This window comes from Narcine bancroftii, chromosome 9 (assembly GCF_036971445.1).
Source record: "Narcine bancroftii isolate sNarBan1 chromosome 9, sNarBan1.hap1, whole genome shotgun sequence".
NCBI lineage: Eukaryota > Metazoa > Chordata > Chondrichthyes > Torpediniformes > Narcinidae > Narcine > Narcine bancroftii.
The window spans coordinates 46,109,874-46,130,888 of record NC_091477.1 but is presented as its reverse complement, the minus strand read 5'-3'; the positions used below and the strand labels follow the sequence as shown (position 1 = coordinate 46,130,888).

The following is a 21,015-nucleotide window of genomic DNA, read 5'->3' as shown; positions in this document are numbered from 1 at the left end:
TTTCTCTCTATGTTCCAATCCATGTCTATTAAGGTTATAGTTGTACCCACCTCTATCACTTCCTCTGGCCGCTCCATCCATGCTCTGTGAAAATGGTGCTTTTCAGGTCCCTTTTAAGTCTGTCCCCTGTCACCTTAAATCTGTAACCATTCACCTTATCCATGCTCCTCAAGATTTTATAAACCCCTCTCAGGCTCTGTCACGCCAGGGAAAACAGTCCTCTTTGACAAAATGCAGTTTTTAGTCTTGATGTGAATTGTCAAGAGATTGTAAGCACTTAAATAACGAGGAAGACTGCTGAGTAATAGGATTCAAATAAATAGTTGGAGCTCATAGGTTGTGCAAAATTATGATGCCACAAGGAATGTGTCATTTGGAAGTGATTGAGAAAATCCATATTCTTGAATCATTCAGTGTATGTCAGCAAACTCTATTAAAGTATCTGACATTTCAACAATGACACATTGATTATTGTCTTAGGAATAATTAGCTCAATCTTTTAAAATTCTTGAAGTAGTAACTGCTAGACATTGTAACAAAGGCAACCGTGCTCCTGAAATGAGACTTTGTCTTAAAGAGGCCTTGTTGAAATAAGAAAGTAAGTAGAAATAGAGATACACGTCCACATCTGCTGCAGGCTCGTTGGTGACTGACAAGTCCGATGCGGGACAGGCAGACACGGTTGCAGCGGTTGCAGGGGAAAATTGGTGGGTTGGGGTTGGGTTTTTCCTCCTTTGCCTTTTGTCAGTGAGGTGGGCTCTGCAGTCTTCTTCAAAGGAGGTTGCTGCCCGCCGAACTGTGAGGCGCCAAGATGCACGGTTGGAGGCGTTATCAGCCCACTGGCGGTGGTCAATGTGGCAGGCACCAAGAGAGCCATTCAGAGCCAGCTCTCCAGTGCATGATGTAGTGGGAAACTGAAGGATTAAGAAGGAAATAAAGGACAACTCAACGAGAAATAAGGAAAAGGAAGAAGGATTATGAAGGAAAATTAGCACAAAGTATAAAAACAGATAACAAAAAAATTTATAAATATATAAAATGGAAGAAGGTAACTAGACCCAACATAGGTCCCTTGGAAGATGAGAAAGGGAGAATGATATTGAGTAATGAGGAAATGGCCAAGGAATTGAACAGATATTTTTTGTCAGTCTTCACGGTGGAAGACACGTCCAGCATGTCAAAGAATGGCAATAGGGATACGAAGGGAGGTGAGGGCCTCGATAAAATAATTGTTACAAAAGAGATAGCGATGAGCAAACTAAAAGCAGACAAATCCCCTGATCCTGATGGGATGCATCCCAGGGTACTGAAGGAAATGGCAGGAGTTATAATCGATGCGTTAGCAGTCATTTAAAAAATTCTCTGAATTTGGAGCAGGTCCCGGCAAATTGGAAGACAGCAAATGTCACGCTGCTTTTTAAAAAGGGATGTAGGCAGAAGATGGGTAACTATCAACCAGTTAGCTTATTGTCTGTAGTCAGGAAAATGCTTGAAGCTGTCATTAAGGATGAAATAGTGAGACATTTAGAATGAACAGGTTCCATCAGGCACACAATCAGAAACGGCAGGTCTTCTTTGACAAACTTGCTGGAGTTCTTTGAGGATATAATGGGTGCGGAAGATAGAGGGAAATAGGTTGATTTTATATATTTGGATTTCTAGAAGATGTTTGATAAGGTACCGCACAAGAAACTTATCAATAAGATACAGATAAATGGAGTTGGGGCAAGTATATTGGCATGGATTGAGGATTGGTTAACTGACAGAAGGTCCACAGATCATTAAGTGAGAATAAGTGGGTGATTTTCTGATTGTCAGACAGTGGTAAGTGGGAGGCCGCAGGGGTCCGTGCTGGTCCCACAGCTGTTCACCATTTACATTGATGATATGGAAGAGGGGACAGAGTGTAGTGTAGCCAAGTTTGTGGATGAATTGAAATTGAGTGGCAAAGCAAATTGTACAGAGGATGTGGAGAGGCTACCGGTGAGTGGGAAGAGGTCTGGCAGATGGAGTACAATGTTAGTAAATGCGAGGTCATCCACTTTGTTAGGAAAAATAGAAGAGCAGTTTATTATTCAAATGGTGAAAGACTGCAGCATGCAGCTGTGTAAAAGGACTTGGGAGAGATTGTGCATGAATCGCAAAAGTTGGATTGCAGGTACAACAGGTTATTAAGAAAGCAAATGGAATGTTGGCCTTCATCGCTAGAGGATTTTAATTCAAGAGCAGGAAGGTCATGCTGCAACTGTACAAGATCCTGTGGAGGCTGCACCTGTAGTACTGTGTGCACTCCTGCTTTCAATACTTGAGGAAGGATAGACTGGCCTTGGAGGCAGTCCAAAGGAGGTTCATCAGGTTGATCCTGGAGATGAGGGGGTTGACCTACCAGGAGACACTAAATCACCTGGAATTATACCCACTCGAATTCAGAAGAATGAGAGGAGATCTTATATAAAAATATAAAATTATGAAAGGGATAGGAAAGATAGGGGCAGGAAAATTATTTTCACTGGTAGGTGAGACCAGAACTAGGGGACACAGCCTCAAGATTCAGGGGAGTAGAATTAAGATGGAGATGAGGAAAGACTGTTTTTCCCAGGGAAGCAGTTGAGGCAACTTCATTAAACTTATTTAAGGTTCAGTCAGATAGATTTTTACATTAAAAATGAATTAAGGGATATGGGAAAAGCCATGAAGGAGAAGTTGAATCAATGATCAGGTCAGCCATGATCTTCTTGAATGACAGAGCAGGCTCGATGGGCCGGGTGGCCTACTCCTGTTCCTATTTCTTATGTTGTTATTTATTTTCTTGCATATTTCTTGTGACTCCAAAGTTAGTGTAATCAGTACATTTAGAAATGCAGCAACACTCGAGTGCTGGAGGAAGCCAGCAGGTCAGGCAACATCCATGGAAAGCAATAGATTGTCAGCCTTTTGGACCAAAAACCTTTAATCAGGAAGAGCAAACACAAAAGGCAGAAGTTGAGATGAGATTGGATGGGGTGAGCTGGGGAAATGAGATAGACGAGATTGGGTGAGATGAGGCGAGAATTTATTAAAATATACAGATCCACGCAAATTCTTACTTCCTGCAGCCAGGCAGTTACATTAATTAGAGCATCTACAATTGTATTAATTACCACAATATACCAAAAGAGAAAAAGAGATAATAAATATAAAAGGATAGATAAATAATTACTCGCACTTGCAGTTAGTGCATGAAAAAGGTTTCAATGGTGCGGACAGATGTGTTGGTCATCCTGGAGGAGGTTAGGATTAGGGTAGTACAGGGAGGCTAAAGATCCTGGTAGCTGTCAGAAAAAAGTTATTGAACCTAGAGGAACTGAACTTCAGGGTACTGTATATGATAGATTATATGATAAATTGAAGTGAAATGACACACACAATTTTCTTTTTTCAATTTTTTTATTGAGTACAACATCTAAACTTACATATAAAATTTTCTGAATCAGAAGGAAAAAAGAAAGCTTTTCTTAAGCCTCACTGGGTGATTTAAACTTACTCCTGGGCAATATATCTATTCATCATAATTTATTGTTGGTTGGTGATGACAGTCAAAGCTTTGGTCTCTTCTATGCATGCCTTCTTTAGTCGCTGGAGATCTGCCGGGTATTGCAGGGTTCAGTGTTGATTCCTTCACTCCATTCAGAAACTGAACCTCAATTGGGTAGAAGCTCAAATAAAGGATGATTTGGAATCAAAACCTTGTTTTCAAGAGTCAAGATTCTTTCAGTCATATAATAAAACAGAAAATGTCATGTGACACAAAATTTCCTTCCATCTCCCAGAAGGCAGACAAAGAGTGGTCATTATTGATGCCTGGTGCTCCTTGCAGTAAAGAGAAAGAGAAGCAAAAGAGTCTTTGAGTCTCCATGGATTCGCCTCCAGTGTTCCCGCAGCCTCTGCAGCCACACAGACCCTGGTTCTATCTGTTGGCAACCCAAGCCTCCGATCTAAACCTCCAATACAATCAGGAAGCCTTCAGGAACCTTTATTCCACAAGAAACGACTCCCTGCCAAGCTGTAGGACCTATGGATTCATCTGGCTTTGGTATTTCAGCAGAAATTTGTGGAAACTTTGAAAATATATTATATACTGCTCTTTAAATGGATAGAACAGAACTTCCAGGGGGCACCTTGTGAAAAGAGTGAAAGGTTATGATGAAGAATTTAATTGAAGAGTAGGAGGATGTTTTTTGTGGAGTATGTGGAGCTGATGGTTTGTGTTGTCCAGCACATTTTCAATATGTTGTCCATCCAATGCAATGTTTAATCAGTGACCTCTTTCTTATTCTGTCATCTCAATCTTCATGGCATGCCGTTAATTTATTTTTATTTCTGAAAACATAATACAAGTTTTGGAAAATCTACATGATTTAATTAGAAACAATTTTGAAAAGAAGTTTTAATGTCTCTACATAAAAGGAAGCGACTAATCAAAATGTATTCATCTTTGTTTTTTTTCTTCCAGGGACATTAAACCTGACAACATTCTTCTTGATGATTATGGTAAGTGACAAGGAGTACTTGAGTTGAAAGTAAGTGAAACTTGTTCTTACTTAATTCAAGATGTGTTTCTTCTTTGGCTTGGCTTCGCGGATGAAGATTTATGGAGGGCTAATGTCCATGTCAGCTGCAGGCTCGTTTGTGGCTGACAAGTCCGATGTGGGACAGGCAGACACGGTTGCAGTGGTTGCAAGGGAAAATTGGTTTGTTGGGGTTGGGTGTTGGGTTTTTCCTCCTTTGCCTTTTGACAGTGAGGTGGGCTCTGCGGTCTTCTTCAAGGGTGGTTGCTGCCTGCCGAACTGTGAGGTGCCAAGATGCACGGTTTGAGGCGATATCAGCCCACTGGCGATGGTCAATGTGGCAGGCACCAAGAGCTTTCTTTAGGCAGTCCTTGTACCTCTTCTTTGGTGCACCTCTGTCTCGGTGGCCAGTGGAGAGCTCGCCATATAGCACGATCTTGGGAAGGCAATGGTCCTCCATTCTGGAGACGTGACCTACCCAGCGCAGTTGGATCTTCAGCAGCGTGGATTCGATGCTGTCGGCCTCTGCCATCTCAAGTACTTCGATGTTGGAGATGAAGTCGCTCCAATGAATGTTGAGGATGGAGCGGAGACAACGTTGGTGGAAGCGTTCTAGGAGCCGTAGATGATGCCGGTAAAGGACCCATGATTCGGAGCCGAACAGGAGTGTGGGTATGACAACGGCTCTGTATACGCTAATCTTTGTGAGGTGTTTCAGTTGGTTGTTTTTCCAGACTCTGTGTAGTCTTCCAAAGGCGCTATTTGCCTTGGCGAGTCTGTTGTCTATCTCGTTGTCGATCCTTGCATCCGATGAAATGGTGCAGCCGAGATAGGTAAACTGGTTGACCTGAGGTTCAGTGTACGTGGTTAGCAAATCGGAGATGGACAGTTGCATGGATACCATGAAGATAGAATCAGATTAAAGCAGTTAGTGCTGCTGCCACTCAGCTCAAGGGGCCAAGGTTCAGAAGTGACCTGTACCCTCTCAAGCTATGTGGAATAGATCAATCAGAGAAAATTTACAAAACAATGTAGAAAGCAAAGAAAATCTTTGCAGTCCCATTCTGCTGGATACTGGCTCCTAGCGGTGTGAAAGGTAATTGTGGCTAGTGTAGAGGTTATTTCCGCAATGCTATTACAGCGCCAGTGACCTGGGTTCAAATCTGCCACTGTCTGTAAGAAGCTTGCACATTCTCCCCCTAGACCTGTGTGGGTTTCCTCCAGATGCTCCGGTTTCTCCCCACCCTCCAAAAATGTGCAGGGTTGGTAGGTTAATTGGGCAGGATGTGTTTTGTGAGCCAGAAGTGCCTGCTACCATGCTGTATCATTAAAAAAAATAAAACTTGATTGTTGGAAAGTATTTCCTCTGGTTGATCTTGACATTCAAACAGTTTTCTTGGTGTATCCAAGTTTTTTTTTGTGGTGGTGAATTTCACTTTGGTTTCACTTCCAATCACTTGGGGCAATCATTTCCCCTTTTCACATACATCTCCCTTCCCTTGTTCATGCTTGCAATTGATGTGGGCCTGCATCTCTGACAGGTAGTAGTACATGGGTGCATAAGGTCTTCCTGACCCTGACCTAAATCTGGTGAGTGTGCAGTATATTGCCTTCACTGCTCCAATACAGCTTGTAGCTCTCAGGATCTTTGATCATAATATTCATGATCACAAGATGATTAATTTTGATAGGAGAGAAATAGCCATGGCCCTTGAGCTGATTTCCAAACTTTTCACAAACTATGAGAAAACTCTCAATACTATTAGACAAGGTAACTCTTCTTTTATTTTCGCTTTACAAAGCGAGAGGAACCCAGTTACAGAGAGAGCTGGAGTCAAGCAGCTATTTCCCCAAGTAAGTGAACTCAGCTGAACACATCCTTTTTATAACAAAACAAAGAAGAGATACTTTAGGTGCACAGCAGATCCCCACCACCACAGCATATTCAGCATGTTATAAAGTAAGAATGATGTCTCAACAAGGCTACACTCTTATCATAAAGGGAGTTGTTTTCTATTGCCCACCTGCCACTGTGACACAATGTCTCATTTTATCATTCCCCTTTGCTATTCACACTCATTTTGTTTTCTTGCTTAGCCAAGTAACTTCCCATTTCCCACAGTGCTCGCAGGACTTGTAATGGCAGCAGTAAAAACTTGGACACTTTCACACTCTCTCACAGACAGTAGCAAGTTAATGGCAAGCATATTTAAAGAGACAAAGAATGATTTATCAGACCTAGAGTGAGAACAAAAATAAAAGGAATGATCTCTTAATTAGTCACACAAAAATGTCATGACCATCCAGCCAAGCAAGCCAATTAATTATATAGTCGTGAGAAAGGGCACCTCCAAGGCCCCATAAGTTTTTGACAGTTCTGGAGGAGTCAGGAATAAAGTGACAACATTCCTTTCTGACAACAGCAATAGGAAATTCAGTGCCTCTCTATTTTGTAGGGCCACTGTACAGATTGCCACCAGCTCAGCCAACAACTGTTGTACTGACTGACAATCCTAGTTCATCAAGAGCTTAAGTCATTCCGTTAGCCAGCTTCTCAATAGTGGAGGCACACGCTGTCAGCTCTTGAGATGCACACACAGTTCCATACAAGGGAAAGAGCCGCAACCCAGATAGCATGATCCGATCCAGCCCTTAGGTAACCAAGAATAATCTCTATGGCCACAAGAAATTGGCTTTGCTCTTCTTGAAATGAACCAATTGATTATAAAAGAATGTGTCTCTGCATCTCCTTTGCAGATGCCATTGTATACCTGTCAGAGACTGAACTTCAAAGCCTCTCTTGAAGTTTAAAGTGTGTTGGAGGGTTTTGCTCCTGATCTTGGCCGGAGGTCAACTGATATATAATGTTAATCATCATCTCACATTTTTCCATCTATATTTTTTCCCTGCTAGCTTACATTTGCCAACAGACGGCCCCTCGCGGTAATCTGTCTTTTAGCAAGTTTAACCTTCCATGTAGGGATTTGCCTACATTGGGATGCCATCTTTGATACATTCAGCCCACTTACAAATAAGACAAGTGAAGAAAACAATTTGCTTACATAGGATGGACCCTTTTCAAAGGGCAACTATCTAGGCTCCTCTTGCAAGCGCATCATAAAGGCAGAAGTTATTATAAAGTTCACTTCTCCACAGCAAGTTCTATAATCAGTTTCTTGTAATTTGTTCAATGAATCCACAGTGGCTGTCCTTCCATTTTCGCTGCTGTACATGTGGTTAACAGAACCTCACTTTAGCTCAAGTTTCCTTCAATCTCAGTTCTTTAGTAGAACTGGGATAAATGATTGTTGATGATCCAGTGTCGTCCTGTGTTAAGTAGGATTGTTGAACTTGCGAATGTAAAACTTGCCAAGATTTAGTTAATTGGCCCTTGTACGTATCCACTTTCATCTCCCAGCTCGTGCAAGTCCAACCCATTGGGCAGGTTCATGGAAGTGGGTCCCTACAGCATTTGTAAGGGTTGGCAAAAGATGATCTCAGCTGTTGATAATCATGATTCGGTTTGCAGGGTCGACCTCATTTGAAATAATGCTAAGGGGAGAACCTTGAGTCAATTGTCCTGTTTCTTCTGTCAATTTAGATAATTTAGTCTTTAATGTCCCATTTGCTCTCTCGACCACATCTGCAGTCGACAGGAGCGGTGGAACTGTTGTTTTATAGCTTGTGGTCCATAAAATAGAGGCCATTGTCAGAACTTAATAACTTCAGTACTTCATATAATAACACCTTAACAACTATAAATGCCATATTGTTGGTTGTCAGTACTGCTATTATCCACCGACTAAAAACATCAATGATCACTAAACAATATTTGTAACAGTGTACATGCGATAATTCAATAAAGTCCATTTGGCGAGGGAATATCACCTGTAGGGCTTTTAAGTCTTTTTCCCACATTATGCTTTTGACAAATTATGCACTATGTGTGTGGCAAATTGGTCAAGAATTTTGTGCCACCATGTCTGTAATAAACAATTTACCATTCCCTCCTTGCCGAGATTGGTACAGGTGTGTAGATAATGAACAAATAAAGAAGCCAAACTATTGGGAATGCAGACTTGGCAGGCAGGGGTAAGCCACAATCATACTGGGATCATCATCTGCTCTCCAGCCATCGCGCTCAGAGTCAGAGACATCCCTCTGGTGGGTGTGCACCGTCTCCATGTCTGGCATAGCTGGCTCATGCAAAGAGACAACATCTGGGGAATCAAAAGTTTGCCATTCTCAGCCGCAGTTTTAGCAACAACATCAGCGGAGGCTGATGAGCTCCAAGTTTGATTGCTGCAATCTGTTTAGGAAGTTGAATAGCATCTAAAAGATTAATGACAAGGATAGCGTATTGATAGGAGTACCTGAAGAAGTGAGGAATCCTCTATGCTGCCAAAGGGCATCAAAAACCTGTGCAACACTATTGGCATAACGGGAGTTAGTGTAAATGTTAGCACCAAGTCCTCTGGCTAGGAAGCAAGTGTGCATTAGAGGAAAAGAGTTCTGCTTTCTGAGCTGAAATGGACATTTCAAATGCAGCAAGTTCAATTACGTGAGCTTAACCAGAAATGCGATGCCCCCTCTCACTCCTGGAGGAGCTGCCATCAACAAAATAAATAACATTGGGCTTGGAGAGTACCTGATCTACCAAGTCAGTGCAGGGCAATGCCAGCACATGGTTACGTTCATGGGTTGGGGGAGGTGGGTAGTGTTGAGACGGAGGGAGGAAGGTGGGGGTGGGAATTAGTTAAGAATGAGGTTGGGTTTACTGCCATGCAGTTGGAAAAAGTAAGAAGAGGGTTATTCAGCAAGGCAACCTCATACCGATTGTGACCTGCCTGGATTAAATATTGAGTCTGCTGAGGTAAGAAAAAGGACTTCCAAATGGGATGTGAAGAGACACCAGTTGCTGCAAGGTAATGCTAGAGGCTGCGGTAGTTAATGCATAAATGGCAGGGGGAATCTGAGTGCAGGCCGGCATTCCAAGGGCCACAGGATCAAGCTTTGTGGAAAAAATAGGCAACATGCCTGCATTGGTCAACTTTGATATTGGGTGAGAAAAGCAGAAGCAAAGTCTTCCATTATAGTAACAAAAAGTTAAAAGGGCTGTCAGAAAATGGTCTGCCAAGAGTAGGTGCCTTTGTCAGGGATATTTTTAAAGCTTCAAATGCAGTCTGTGAAGCCTTGTCTAAAATAAGAGGCAGGAGCCTTAGATAATGAAAAGGGAATTAACAGTTTAGTGTGGGCAGTAATATTAGGAACCTATTGTCAACGAAAACGAACAAGACCTCGAAAAGTGTGCATCTGTTTGAGAGTAGTCGGGGAGAGTGTATGTAAAATGGGCTGGATGCACTCTGAGGTAAGATTATGAAAGCCTGCGCTAAGTAAAAATCCTAGAAACTTAACCTGTTACTTTCCCTGCTGAACCTTGTGGGGAGGGGAGGGGGGAGGAAATAACATAATCCAGGGCATGGAGGGGATTCAGGAGGAAGATTGTATCAATCTAATTGCCCTGTTCATCACCACTGGTGATTAGAAGATCATCTACATTTTGTATAATGGTGGAGTAGGCAAGGAATGCTATCTGCTGCATCTGAGCTTGAAGAGTTTGTGAAAAGAGAGTTTCAATATTAAAGCTTCAAACCCCTAAATACCTGTTCAGAGATTCTGTCAAGTGAATCACAGATATTCAGGAATGAGGGACCCCTAGTTTAGAGGTGGAATTAGAGAGAGGACAAAACATTCTTACCTTGAGGGCCTACCCCTCTCTTTTCCTTGAGGTAGTGCCATTTATTCAGTTCCAGAGCATTTGTCAATCTCTGTCTTGGGATCCTGCCGACCACATCAAATGTTGTACCACACTGATTTCCAAACTTCTCTCCACCTATAAGAAAACTCCTAACACTAATAGACAAGGTAAACCTTTTATTTTTGGTTTGCAAAGCAAGAGAAAAAAAGTTACAGAGAGAGAACTGCAGCCCAGCAGCTGTTTCCCCAAGTAGATGAGCTCAGCACATAGGCTGAACACAACCTTTTTATAATGAAAACAAAGAAGAGATACTCAGGTGCACAGCAGATCCCCATCACCACAGCACATTGTGACGACACGGATTTACCACAGCTTACAAATAAAGAATACTCTCACTCGTTCCTTTCAGCACATCATGAAGTTGACTTTCTTTTTATTATTCACTTGACACAACATTGCATTCTTCAACTCTCCAAAACCACCCAGCCAAACGCCTCTGACCTTCTCATTGGCTCACTGTCGTACGGATTATCCTGACACTCTCATTCACCTCCTCCTGATGAAGGTAAGTATGCTACTGTGACAGCCCACCCCATCTTCCCCCCCCCCCACCAAAGCATCTGAACTATGCAAGAAGGAAACTGGAAATGTCCCGCTACGTAATGGTCCGGAGGATTGACAATTCAGCCTGACCTCATATGATAGTGCAAGACTGGCGATGTATGGTCCGACTGGCAAGGGTGCGACTGGTCCTCTGACTTGGGGATATGCTTTGTTTGAAACCTGTGGTAAATCAATGCCGTTACAACTTATACAGCACATAAAAATCATGAATTATGTCTCAACAAGGCCATACTCTTATCATAAAAGGGGTTGTTTTCTATTGCCACCTGCCACTGAAACATATTGTCCCATTTTCTTATCATGCCCCTTTGCTTATTCACTTTAGTTTTATTGCTTAGACAAGTAATTTTCCATTCCCCACTGTGATTGCAGGATTTGTAAAAACATTGACACTTTCACATAGTTAGCCTCTGAGGCTCACTACCTGTAGGAACTGTTCAACTTCTGAAACCGTTATCAGAATTCATTGTTCACTTGAGTTAGGCTGTCCAGAGTATGTTAACAACTGATGTCTAAGCTCCTATGAGAAAGTCCTGGAAAGCATATCCAGAACTACTGTGCAACACAGTTAACAGAGGTTAGTGTAATGCTATCACAGCACTAGCAATCCAGGTTTGAATCTGCCACTGCCTGGAGGAATTTATATATTCTTCCCTGTAACTGGATGGGCTACCTCCAGGTGCTCCAGTTTTGTTCCACATTCTAAAGACATAATATGTTAATTGGTCACATGGGTGCATTCAGACAGCATAGGCTTGTGGCCTGGAAGTACTTATATCTCCAAATTAAATTAAAATTACATCCACTTCAAGGTCTTGTAGTTTACTTTGTAGAAGTAGAATTGCCCATAGTTGTGTTTATGTTGCTGCCATTTATAAAATAACTGATTTTGAGCAGAAATACTCAGGCCTGGTTTACAATCTCTCACAAAAGATTCCATGGACTCCTGAAAAAACAAACATGTTAGCAAGAGTCAGTTTTGCTATTTAGGAGGGAGTTTTTGACCACTATTTTTACTCCCGTGGGATGTCAGCAACAGATCTCTCCTGCCTTTCAACCTTCAATGAGCTGGTTGTTGACCCAGGATCATGGCCTGGTGTCACTCAGTAGCCCTGATTCATAATTTGATTTGGACCATGTACAGCACAAACACGTGGGCTGAAGGGCCTTTTCCTATGCTGTTCTGTTCTATAGTTTATGGCTTAGGTTGTAATTGACTCCATAATTTTCCTTACATATGTCAAAGCTTCCTTTGTGTTCCAGGTTGCAGGTCATCCCTCAATAAGTAAAGAGGCAAAACTATTGTTGCTGAATCCAATTGCCTAATAAATCTTTCCTCATGATGACTTAATTTCAGGTGCATTCTCAAATTTGGGTACCTATGTAATAGAGCAAGAGATAGTTCTAATCTTCCTTCAATACTTATTCCTTGTAAAATTTTGACTTGAATCTCTCCCCAATACAAAGTTATGGCATTATTCAATGCCTAAATGCTGCCAGTCTTTAAGTTATCATAAATGAAATATGTATACATACCTTACACTTTGCTGCCAGTGGGTATGTGAAATGGGCTGTTGGATGAAGCTGCAGAGATGAGAACAATTGCAAAATGTGGAAGAAATTTAAACAGATACATGATAAGAGAAATTTCGAGGGATGTGGGCCAAGCATAGCCAAATGGAATGAGCTCCAGTGAACGATGTGTTCAACAGGGATGAAATGGTCCAAGACCCTGTTTCTGCCTTGTATGGCTCTCTCTTTTATCTCCCTCAATAGATGAAGGAGATTAACTTCATATTGTTCCATCTATAACTACTTTTTAGAGCAGTTTTTTTTAGCCTGTTCAGGGCTTGCTGTTGAGCCTACAGTGAGATGCTGGAGGAAGGCAGCATCCATAGGTGGAAATGGTCAATGTTTTGGGTCAGAACCTTTTATCAAGACCCCTTTATTGAATTTCGATAAAAGGATACAACCTGAAACTACCCATCATAGATGCTGCCTGCCCCGCTGAGTACCTCCATCAGATCAATGGTAGCTCAAGCATGCAGCATCTGCCATTTTTTTGTGTGCGTTTCTCACTTGTTGCTGTGTATTTTTGAACTCGTTAATTTGACGTGTCATCATTCTGCCCAGGGAGAGATCTGCCTGGAGGAGTTCTGTTTCCCTCTGAAGAGATTTACCTTTCCAGTAACATTTCAAGTTCTGTTGTCTAGGGAACATTTTTAGTTGTGGCCCATATTGAACAAATATCTCGCTCATACTGCCAATCATGGACTTCCATCCTTGTGTGCACTAATCTTCTCCTGCCCTTACGAGGAGCAGGAAGAAGGATTCTGAGAAGAACAACTGATTTGATGAGAAGGTTGAATTGCATGGCAGACAGGTAGTAATGTTTTGCAACCTGGTTTATTTGGAAAGTTCTTTGAGAATTATAGAACTATAGAACACTACAGCACAGAAACAGGCCTCTTTGGTCCTTCTAGATCCATTTTTTTTCCTCGTCCCACTGACCTGCATCGTCCATAGCCCTCCATCCCTCTCCCACCTATTTACCTGTCTAAATTCTTCTTAAATGTTAAAATTGAGCCCACATTCACCACTCAGCTGGCAGATCATTCCACGCTCCCACCTTTATGTGTGAAGATGTTCACCCTAAACTTTTCCCCTTTCACTCTTAACCCATGTCCTCTGCTTTGTATCTCACTCCCCCCCCCCCCCCCCCCCACAGTGGAAAAAGTCTATCTACATTTACTCTGTCTTTCCTCCTCAAAATTTTAAATACCTCTATCAAATCTCCCCTCATTCTTCTAAGCTGTAAGGAATAAAGTCTTAACCTGTTTAACCTTTCCCTGTAACTCAGTTCCTGAAGTCCAGATACCATTCAAGTAAATCTTCTCTGCACTCTTTCTATCTTATTGAAATCTTTCTTGTACTTAGGTGACCAACACTGCACACAATACTCCAAATTTGGCTTCACCAATGTCTTGTGCAACTTTACCATAACAGACCAACAGCTATACTCAATATGCCAAAAACTCTATCCACCTATGCCACCGCTTACAGGGAATTATGGATCTGTATTCTCAAGTCCTTCTGTTCTATCACCCTCCTCAGTGCCCTACCATTTATCATGCATGTCCTTTCTTGGTTTATCCTTCCAAAATTGAACACCTCACACTTGTCTGCATTAAATTCCATTTCCCATTTTCAGCGCATTTTTCCAGCTGGTCCAGATCCCTCTGCAATCTTTGAAAACCTTCTTTGCTGTCCACAACACCTCCAATCTTAGTGCCGTCTTACCACATTATCATCCAGATCATTGATATAGATGACAAACAGCAATGGTCCCAGCGCCGATCCCTGAAGCACAGCACTAGTTACAGGCCTCCAGTCTGAGAAGCAATCATCCACCTCTACTCTCTGGTTTCTCCCGTCCAGCCACTGTCAAATCCAATTCACTACTTCACCATGAAAACCTAGCATCTGAAGCTTCCTAACCTCCCATGTGGAACCTTGTCAAAGGCCATACTAAAGTCCTTTTAGACAACATCCACAGCCTTTTCTTCATCAACTTTCCTGGTACCTTCTTAAAAACTCTACAAGATTGGTTAAATACAACCTACCACACACAAAGCCATGTTGATTATTCCTAATCATTTTCTGGCTATCCAAATCATTTTGTATTCGATCTCTTAGAACAGCTTCCAATAATTTACCTGCTACTCAATCAGGTTCACCAGCTTATAATTTCTAGGGTCGCTTTTGGAGGATTTTTTAAACAATGGAATAACATGAGATACCCTTCAGCTCTCCAGCACCACACCCATGGCTAAGGACATTTTAAATATTTCTGCCAGAGCCCCTCCAAGTACCTCACTTGCTCCATGTTGCCTATACCTGTTACACCTCTCTCTTCCTCCGAACCAGATCCCCAATATCCCTCGAAAACTAAGGTTCCCTAATCCTCTTGACCTTGACTTTAATACTAACAGGAACATACAAGCTCTATACTCTCAAAATTTCACCTTTGAAGATCTTCCACTTACCTCACAAGTCCTTACCTGAAAACAACTTATCCCAATCCACGCATTCAAAATCCTTTCTCATTTCCTCAAAAATGGTCTTTTTCCAATTTAGAATCTCAACCTGAGGTCAAAACCTATCCTTCTCCATAATTAACCTGAAACTAATGGCATTTTTATTATCTGCACATAATGGTCATTAACAGCAGCTGAGGCTCCAGAGTTTTGAAAATTTCTCCCACCTCCTCTCTGGGTCTTGAAATGTCACCTTAATTTAAAGACATAGCACTGTAACAGGCCCTTCCAATTACACCCACGTGACCCATCAATCTACCAAACTCCCTATATCTTTAGAACGTGGGAGAAACTGAAGAAACTCCACACGGTCACAAGGAAAAACATGCAAACTCCTTCCAGACAGCAGCTGATTAGAGCCTAGGCAGCTGATGCTGTAACAGAGCTGCATTAACCATGCCTTAAAACCAGTCCCTTTAATCAACATCACGACTTCCATCCAAACAGCTCCTAATGCGACTCAGTGTCTAACTTTCTTTGATAATTGCTTCTGTGAACTGTTTTCTGATGGTATATTCTGTTCAAGGCACTCTTTAGGTCCAAGTTCTGAATACTAATCAATATTTGGACCAAGTACTAAGTGAGCAATAACTGTATGGGAATGGTTAGGAAATGAGAGTTGACTCTGCTACTGATTTAATGTTTCCATTTAATTATTCTATTGATTTATTTAGGCCATTGGTTCCCACCTTGTGTCGAACAAACTAAGCTCAACTGGTAGCATGCTGCGGATGCTCAAACCAGCACTAGCATGGCTTATCAGGAAGGCAGTTACTAGCAAGTCTCCCTCTCATCCTCCCAACCTCTGTTGCCTTCTCTGCCCTTCCCTCCCCCAATCAGACTCTATCTGCCCTTCCTCAGTTTGATCCATCTGTCACTTCCCATCTTCTGCCTCAGCCTCCCCCCAACTCTTTAACCTGATCATCCCTTTACACTCTCAGTTCCAATGAAGAGTATGGATAGAAAATTGGCTGATTGGCAGGGGGCAGGAAGTGGGATAAAAGAGGCCTTTTTCAGGTTGGACCAGTCGTTTTCCATGGTCCTCGGTTTTAGATTTGATTCTTTTCATCCTAAATGTCAATAATTTGAATGTCAGAATTGGTGGTTCTGTGGCCACGTTTGCAAAGATAGGAGGAAGACGAGTGGTATTGAGGAAGTACCAAGTCTACAGAAGAACTTAGGACAAGAGATTGGGCAAGGAAATGGCAGTTGGAATACAGTGTAAATAAATGTATGATCGTGCTCTTTGGAGACAGGAATAGAGGCAAAGGCTGTTTTCTAAATTGTCAACGGGTTCAGAAATCAGAGGTGCAGACAGGTGTGGGAGACTTGGTGCAAGATTTACTGAAGGTTAACTTGCAGGGAAAGTCAGTGGTGAGGAAGGCAAATGCAATGCTGGCATTCATTTCAGGAGATATAGACTATAAAAGTAGGGATGTAATGTTGAGGCTCTATAAGACATTGGCCAATCCGAAGTTAGAGTATTGTGAGGAAGGTTGTGTTGGCATTGGAGAGGGTCCAGGTCACTTGCATGATCCGTGGAATGCTTACTATGTGACTGAGTTTCTCCAGAACTTTTGTGTTTTGCACTCAAACCCAATGTCTGCAAATTTTCTTATTCAACTCCATTCAACTGGGGAATTGACCTCTGTATTGAGATGACATGTTGAAGTAGTCGAAATGTCTGCTGGTCTTTGGTAGGAGAGGGACTTCGGGCAACCAACCTCCTCAGCTGTCGTTGCAGTGAGAGATCCCTCTCTCTGTGAAATCTTACCCCCCAGGATCCATCCTCCTTTACCAAGCAATAATCAGGAAATTATCATTTTAATTGTTCACCTGAGACATTTAAAAAATATTACCTGAATATAGTATTAATTTACTTTTTTAATCTTTTTCAATTAGTCACATGTGATAACTGATTAAATTATTACTTGATTTCTTTTTTTTATATATATAGTTTATATGTAACAGCTTTTCTTATATAAGACTTGTATATTTCCTTTTCCGTATTTACCTCTTTATATTTAGATAAATCTGGCTTCCACTTTTTGTATTAGTATTGTAAAATTTAATAATTTTTTTTAAAAAATACCTGAATTATTGAGAGCCACAAAACATTCATCAGGAAAATAAATTTATTGGGACAAAGATTCCAAATAGAGTTGAGGAAGTAAGACTGAGAAAACTAAAGATGCATCTTTTCCCAAAATGAGTGGGTCTTTAACCATGTTATGTGGTTCTGAGATTCCAAGGGCATTAGTGGAGTGAGAGTGGATAGGTCATAAAGTTGAGAAAGATAAGAGATTGCAGGGCATGGACCGTATATGTTGGCGTATAAGGGGACTGGGTGTGTAAGATGACCTCCACAATTTCTACTCAAAATGTACCCCTTTTTTTTCACCCTTTGTATCTACAGTTTGATTGCCAAAATTCATAGGTGTTTCATCCACGTTTCCGATGTTGCTTAATAGATTATCGTGTTACTTGCGTTGTATTATGTCGCGATGGAAATTAGCAATGTTAATGTCAAGATCTGCTGGTAATTTTTGTGTTATTTTAGTTTTTTACCTCCATACTAGATCATTTCTTTTCATAGAACAACTACATACATGACATCACATACAACCATGAGATTCATTTCTGTGTGTGAGGCAGAATTGCCACTTATTGGTAGTGCAAAAAAAAACTGTACATAGCATATGCATGTAAATAAAGAAAGAAATGTAAACAGATAATGAATGTAAACAAACTGTGCAATACAGAGAGAATAATTTAAAAAAATCAATTAAGTGAACAAGTAGGAGTCCTTAATTGAGTCCTTGATTGAGTTTGTCATTGAGGAGTCTGATGGTGGAGGGGTAGCAGTTATTCCTGAACCTGGTGGTGTGAATCTTGTGGCACTTTGACCTCTTTCCTGATGGCAGCAGTGAGAACAGAGTGTGTGCTGAGTGGTGTGGATCCTTGATGATTGTTGCTGCTCTCTGACAGCAGCATTCCTGTAGATGTTCTTGATCGTGGGGAGGACTTTGCCTGTGATGTCCTGGGCTGTGACCACTACCTTTTGGAGGGCTTTACGCTCAAAGGTATTGCTGTCCCGCTATCAAACTGTGATAGCACACTTTCCACCATACCTCTGTAGAAGTTTGCCAGGGTTTCTGGTGTTATACCAAACTCTGCAAACTCCTGAGGAAGTAAAGGCACTGATGTGCTTTCTTCCAGTGAATGTGACAGAGGAAAAGCTTGCAAAGAGACTATAATTGGCAGGAGCATCAGCAACTGTGAAGTCTACAGTTTTTGCTCATCACAGGTTGTTTGCTCTCCTCACTCCATCTCGCTGAAAACTGTCAGATTAGCTGCACAATCTTACTTCCCCAACTTTCCCAGCACAAATTGAGCAGAGAGAGGCAGGCAGCAGGATGACTAGGGTATAATGCTTGGAAAATCTGATTTGCAGACATTGCAATTAAAATGCACACCTGTGATTTACACGGTGTTGAGGCTTGTATAATTTATGTTAAATTAATCATCTGGAGCTTAGAACATGTGAAAGGATCAGCAAATTTAATTTTATGTGAGCAATGTTATTAGAATCTGTTAATGATATAATAACCTTCTGGATGCTGGATTTTATTTTGCATTCTATCTAGAGCAATGGCTCCCAACATTTTTTCACTAGCAGACACCTTTAAGTACTGTGGACCACCAGTGGGAAGGGAGGGGGACTGTCAAGCTCGAGCCTCCTCCCAGATCACTGATGGAATTTTTCTTTGTTTCGGTGAAAAAACATTTTGAGAATTTTTGGGGGATGTTTTGTCATCAAATTTTAAACCTTGTTTAAAATATGTCTGCAGCTTCGGATGGGAACTGCTCTGCCCCAAGAACACAGTTTCCATCACTAAACCACACTGGCTGCTGAATCAGTGGCAAACAGTATCTCCTGTAGTTCACATAGCCTGCATTCTTAGCCCCCAACTCTATTTGCTACCCACCTATATCTGTGTGGCTCAGTACGACAACAACATTACAAATTTGCTGACATTACGATGGTGGTGTGTTGTATAAAAAGGAGCAATGAGTCAGCATACAGAAGGGAGATTACAAACTTGGCTGAATGGTGCACCAATAACAACCTTGCACTCAATCTCATCAAAATCAGGGAGCTGATTGTTGATTTCAGGAAGGGAAAACCAGAGTTGTTCAATTCAGTGATTATTTGGGGCGGGTGGGGGGGGAGGGTGTGGTCAGAGGTGGAAAGGATAAGAAAATTTAAATTCCTGGGAGTCTATCTCAGAGGAATTTTCCTGTATATAACACACTAATGTCATTATGAAGCAAGAACGTCAGCACCTCTACTTCCTCAGGAGTTTGCAGAGGTTTGGTATGACATTAAAAACCTTTGTAAATTTCAAATTTCTTCAGATGTGTAGTGGAATGTGTGCTGAACAGCTGCATCATGGCCTGGTATGGGGGCACCAATGCCTCTGGAAAAGGTAGTGGACACAGCCCACTACATCACAGGCAAAAGTCACCCCACCATCGAGAAAATATAAATGGAACGCTGCCGTCAGAGAGCAGCAACAAACATCACCCAGCACCTGTTCCGTTCTCACTGCTTCCACCGTCAGATTCCTAAATAACACTCGATCATTCTTACTTTGCACATTATTTATTATTGAATGTTTTTTTTTGTATTGCAGTTTGATAACATTTCTTTCTTTGTTTATAGTTCTCTCTTTTGTATAGGTATTTTTTCTTGAATACCCTGTACAGTTTTGTTTGTACTTCCAATAGTAGAAATTCTGCTTGGCCCGCAGGAAAAGAATCCCAGGGTTATATGTGATCTCATGTATGTACTTTGACAATAAATCTGAACTTTGAAAATTGAACTTTTGAACTTTGAATTCAATTCCTTATTACCCTGGTGACTAAATTTAAATGCAAGTATTCTTTCTAGGTTGTATCTTCGTTTCTGGTTTCTAGGTGGGATAAAACTACAACATTCTATCCCCCACCACCCCACTCCGAATTCCTTGCCAGCTTGAGGAGATGTTTATAACTCTGGTGCAGTTCTGATAAAGCCCTCAACCCAAATTGTCATTTTTTTTTAAACGTGAGGCACTGCCTCAAGAAGGCAGCCACATCACACTGAGCACAACCTCTTCTCCCTGCTGCCTTTGGGCAGAAGGTACAGAAGCCTAAAGACTAATACTTCTTGGTTCAAGAACAGTTTATTTCCAACACCTATCAGTCTTGAACCTCTCCTTGATACACTAATCATAAATTGGTCCAACAGAATGAAAGTACTCCCTGAACTTTTGCAAATTCACTTTTTTTTTGCACTACATTACTGTGAATATCATCTATCTCTCATGTACAATCTCTTTTAATTCAATTAGTTTATTATTATCATTATTTTACAAGTATCTGTTCAACTGCACCGAGTAAGAATTTCAGTGTCCTTTGTACAATGAGTATGACAATAAAATTGTTATCATTATAATTCAGCCCACTGAGTTCCTCCAGCAAATTGTTTTTCTTTGCCCAGATTAGCTTTTGCTTTCTCTTCTTTCTCTGTAACACTGATATCAGGAAAGCAGAAGCGTCCTCAAAACTCACACTTATAGCTGCAGATATCAACATCCGCCCTCTTAACTGTGTTGTGACAGACAAAGGCAGGAAAGATTTTGACGGTAATAATGTTTAAAGGGTTCTAGATAGACACATGAATGAATATAGGGATCTATATTATGTGCGTGCATCAGAATTTTAGTTTAATTTGGCATTTCATTCAGACAAGATGCAGTATGTGAGCTGAAGGGCCTGTTCCTATACTGGACAGTTCCAAATTCTATCCTGTTTCTTTGGAATGCTGGAAGGGTGGTGAAAGTGGTGGAAAAGGCAATAGATGATCTGTTAACTGTGGAAGGCTAAACAAGAGGTGAGAACAGCACTGTACAAAATGCAATCAGCAGCAAGAGAAAGCAAGCAA

The 21,015-nt window shown here is 41.3% G+C and overlaps 1 protein-coding gene across 9 annotated transcripts in view; it reads left to right on the top strand.

Annotated features, from left to right (window-relative positions):
* LOC138743492 (serine/threonine-protein kinase 32B-like) overlaps window positions 1-21,015 on the top strand; it is a 177,055-nt gene that overhangs the window by 85,541 nt on the left and 70,499 nt on the right. For all 9 annotated transcript variants that reach the window (XR_011344926.1, XM_069898960.1, XM_069898961.1 and 6 more), the window contains exon 5: window positions 4,493-4,530. Coding sequence is in view for 8 of the 9 variants with exons in the window: in XM_069898960.1 (XP_069755061.1) it covers window positions 4,493-4,530 (38 nt within the window). In the remaining variant the exon portion in view is untranslated. The remainder of the gene's footprint in view (window positions 1-4,492; window positions 4,531-21,015) is intronic.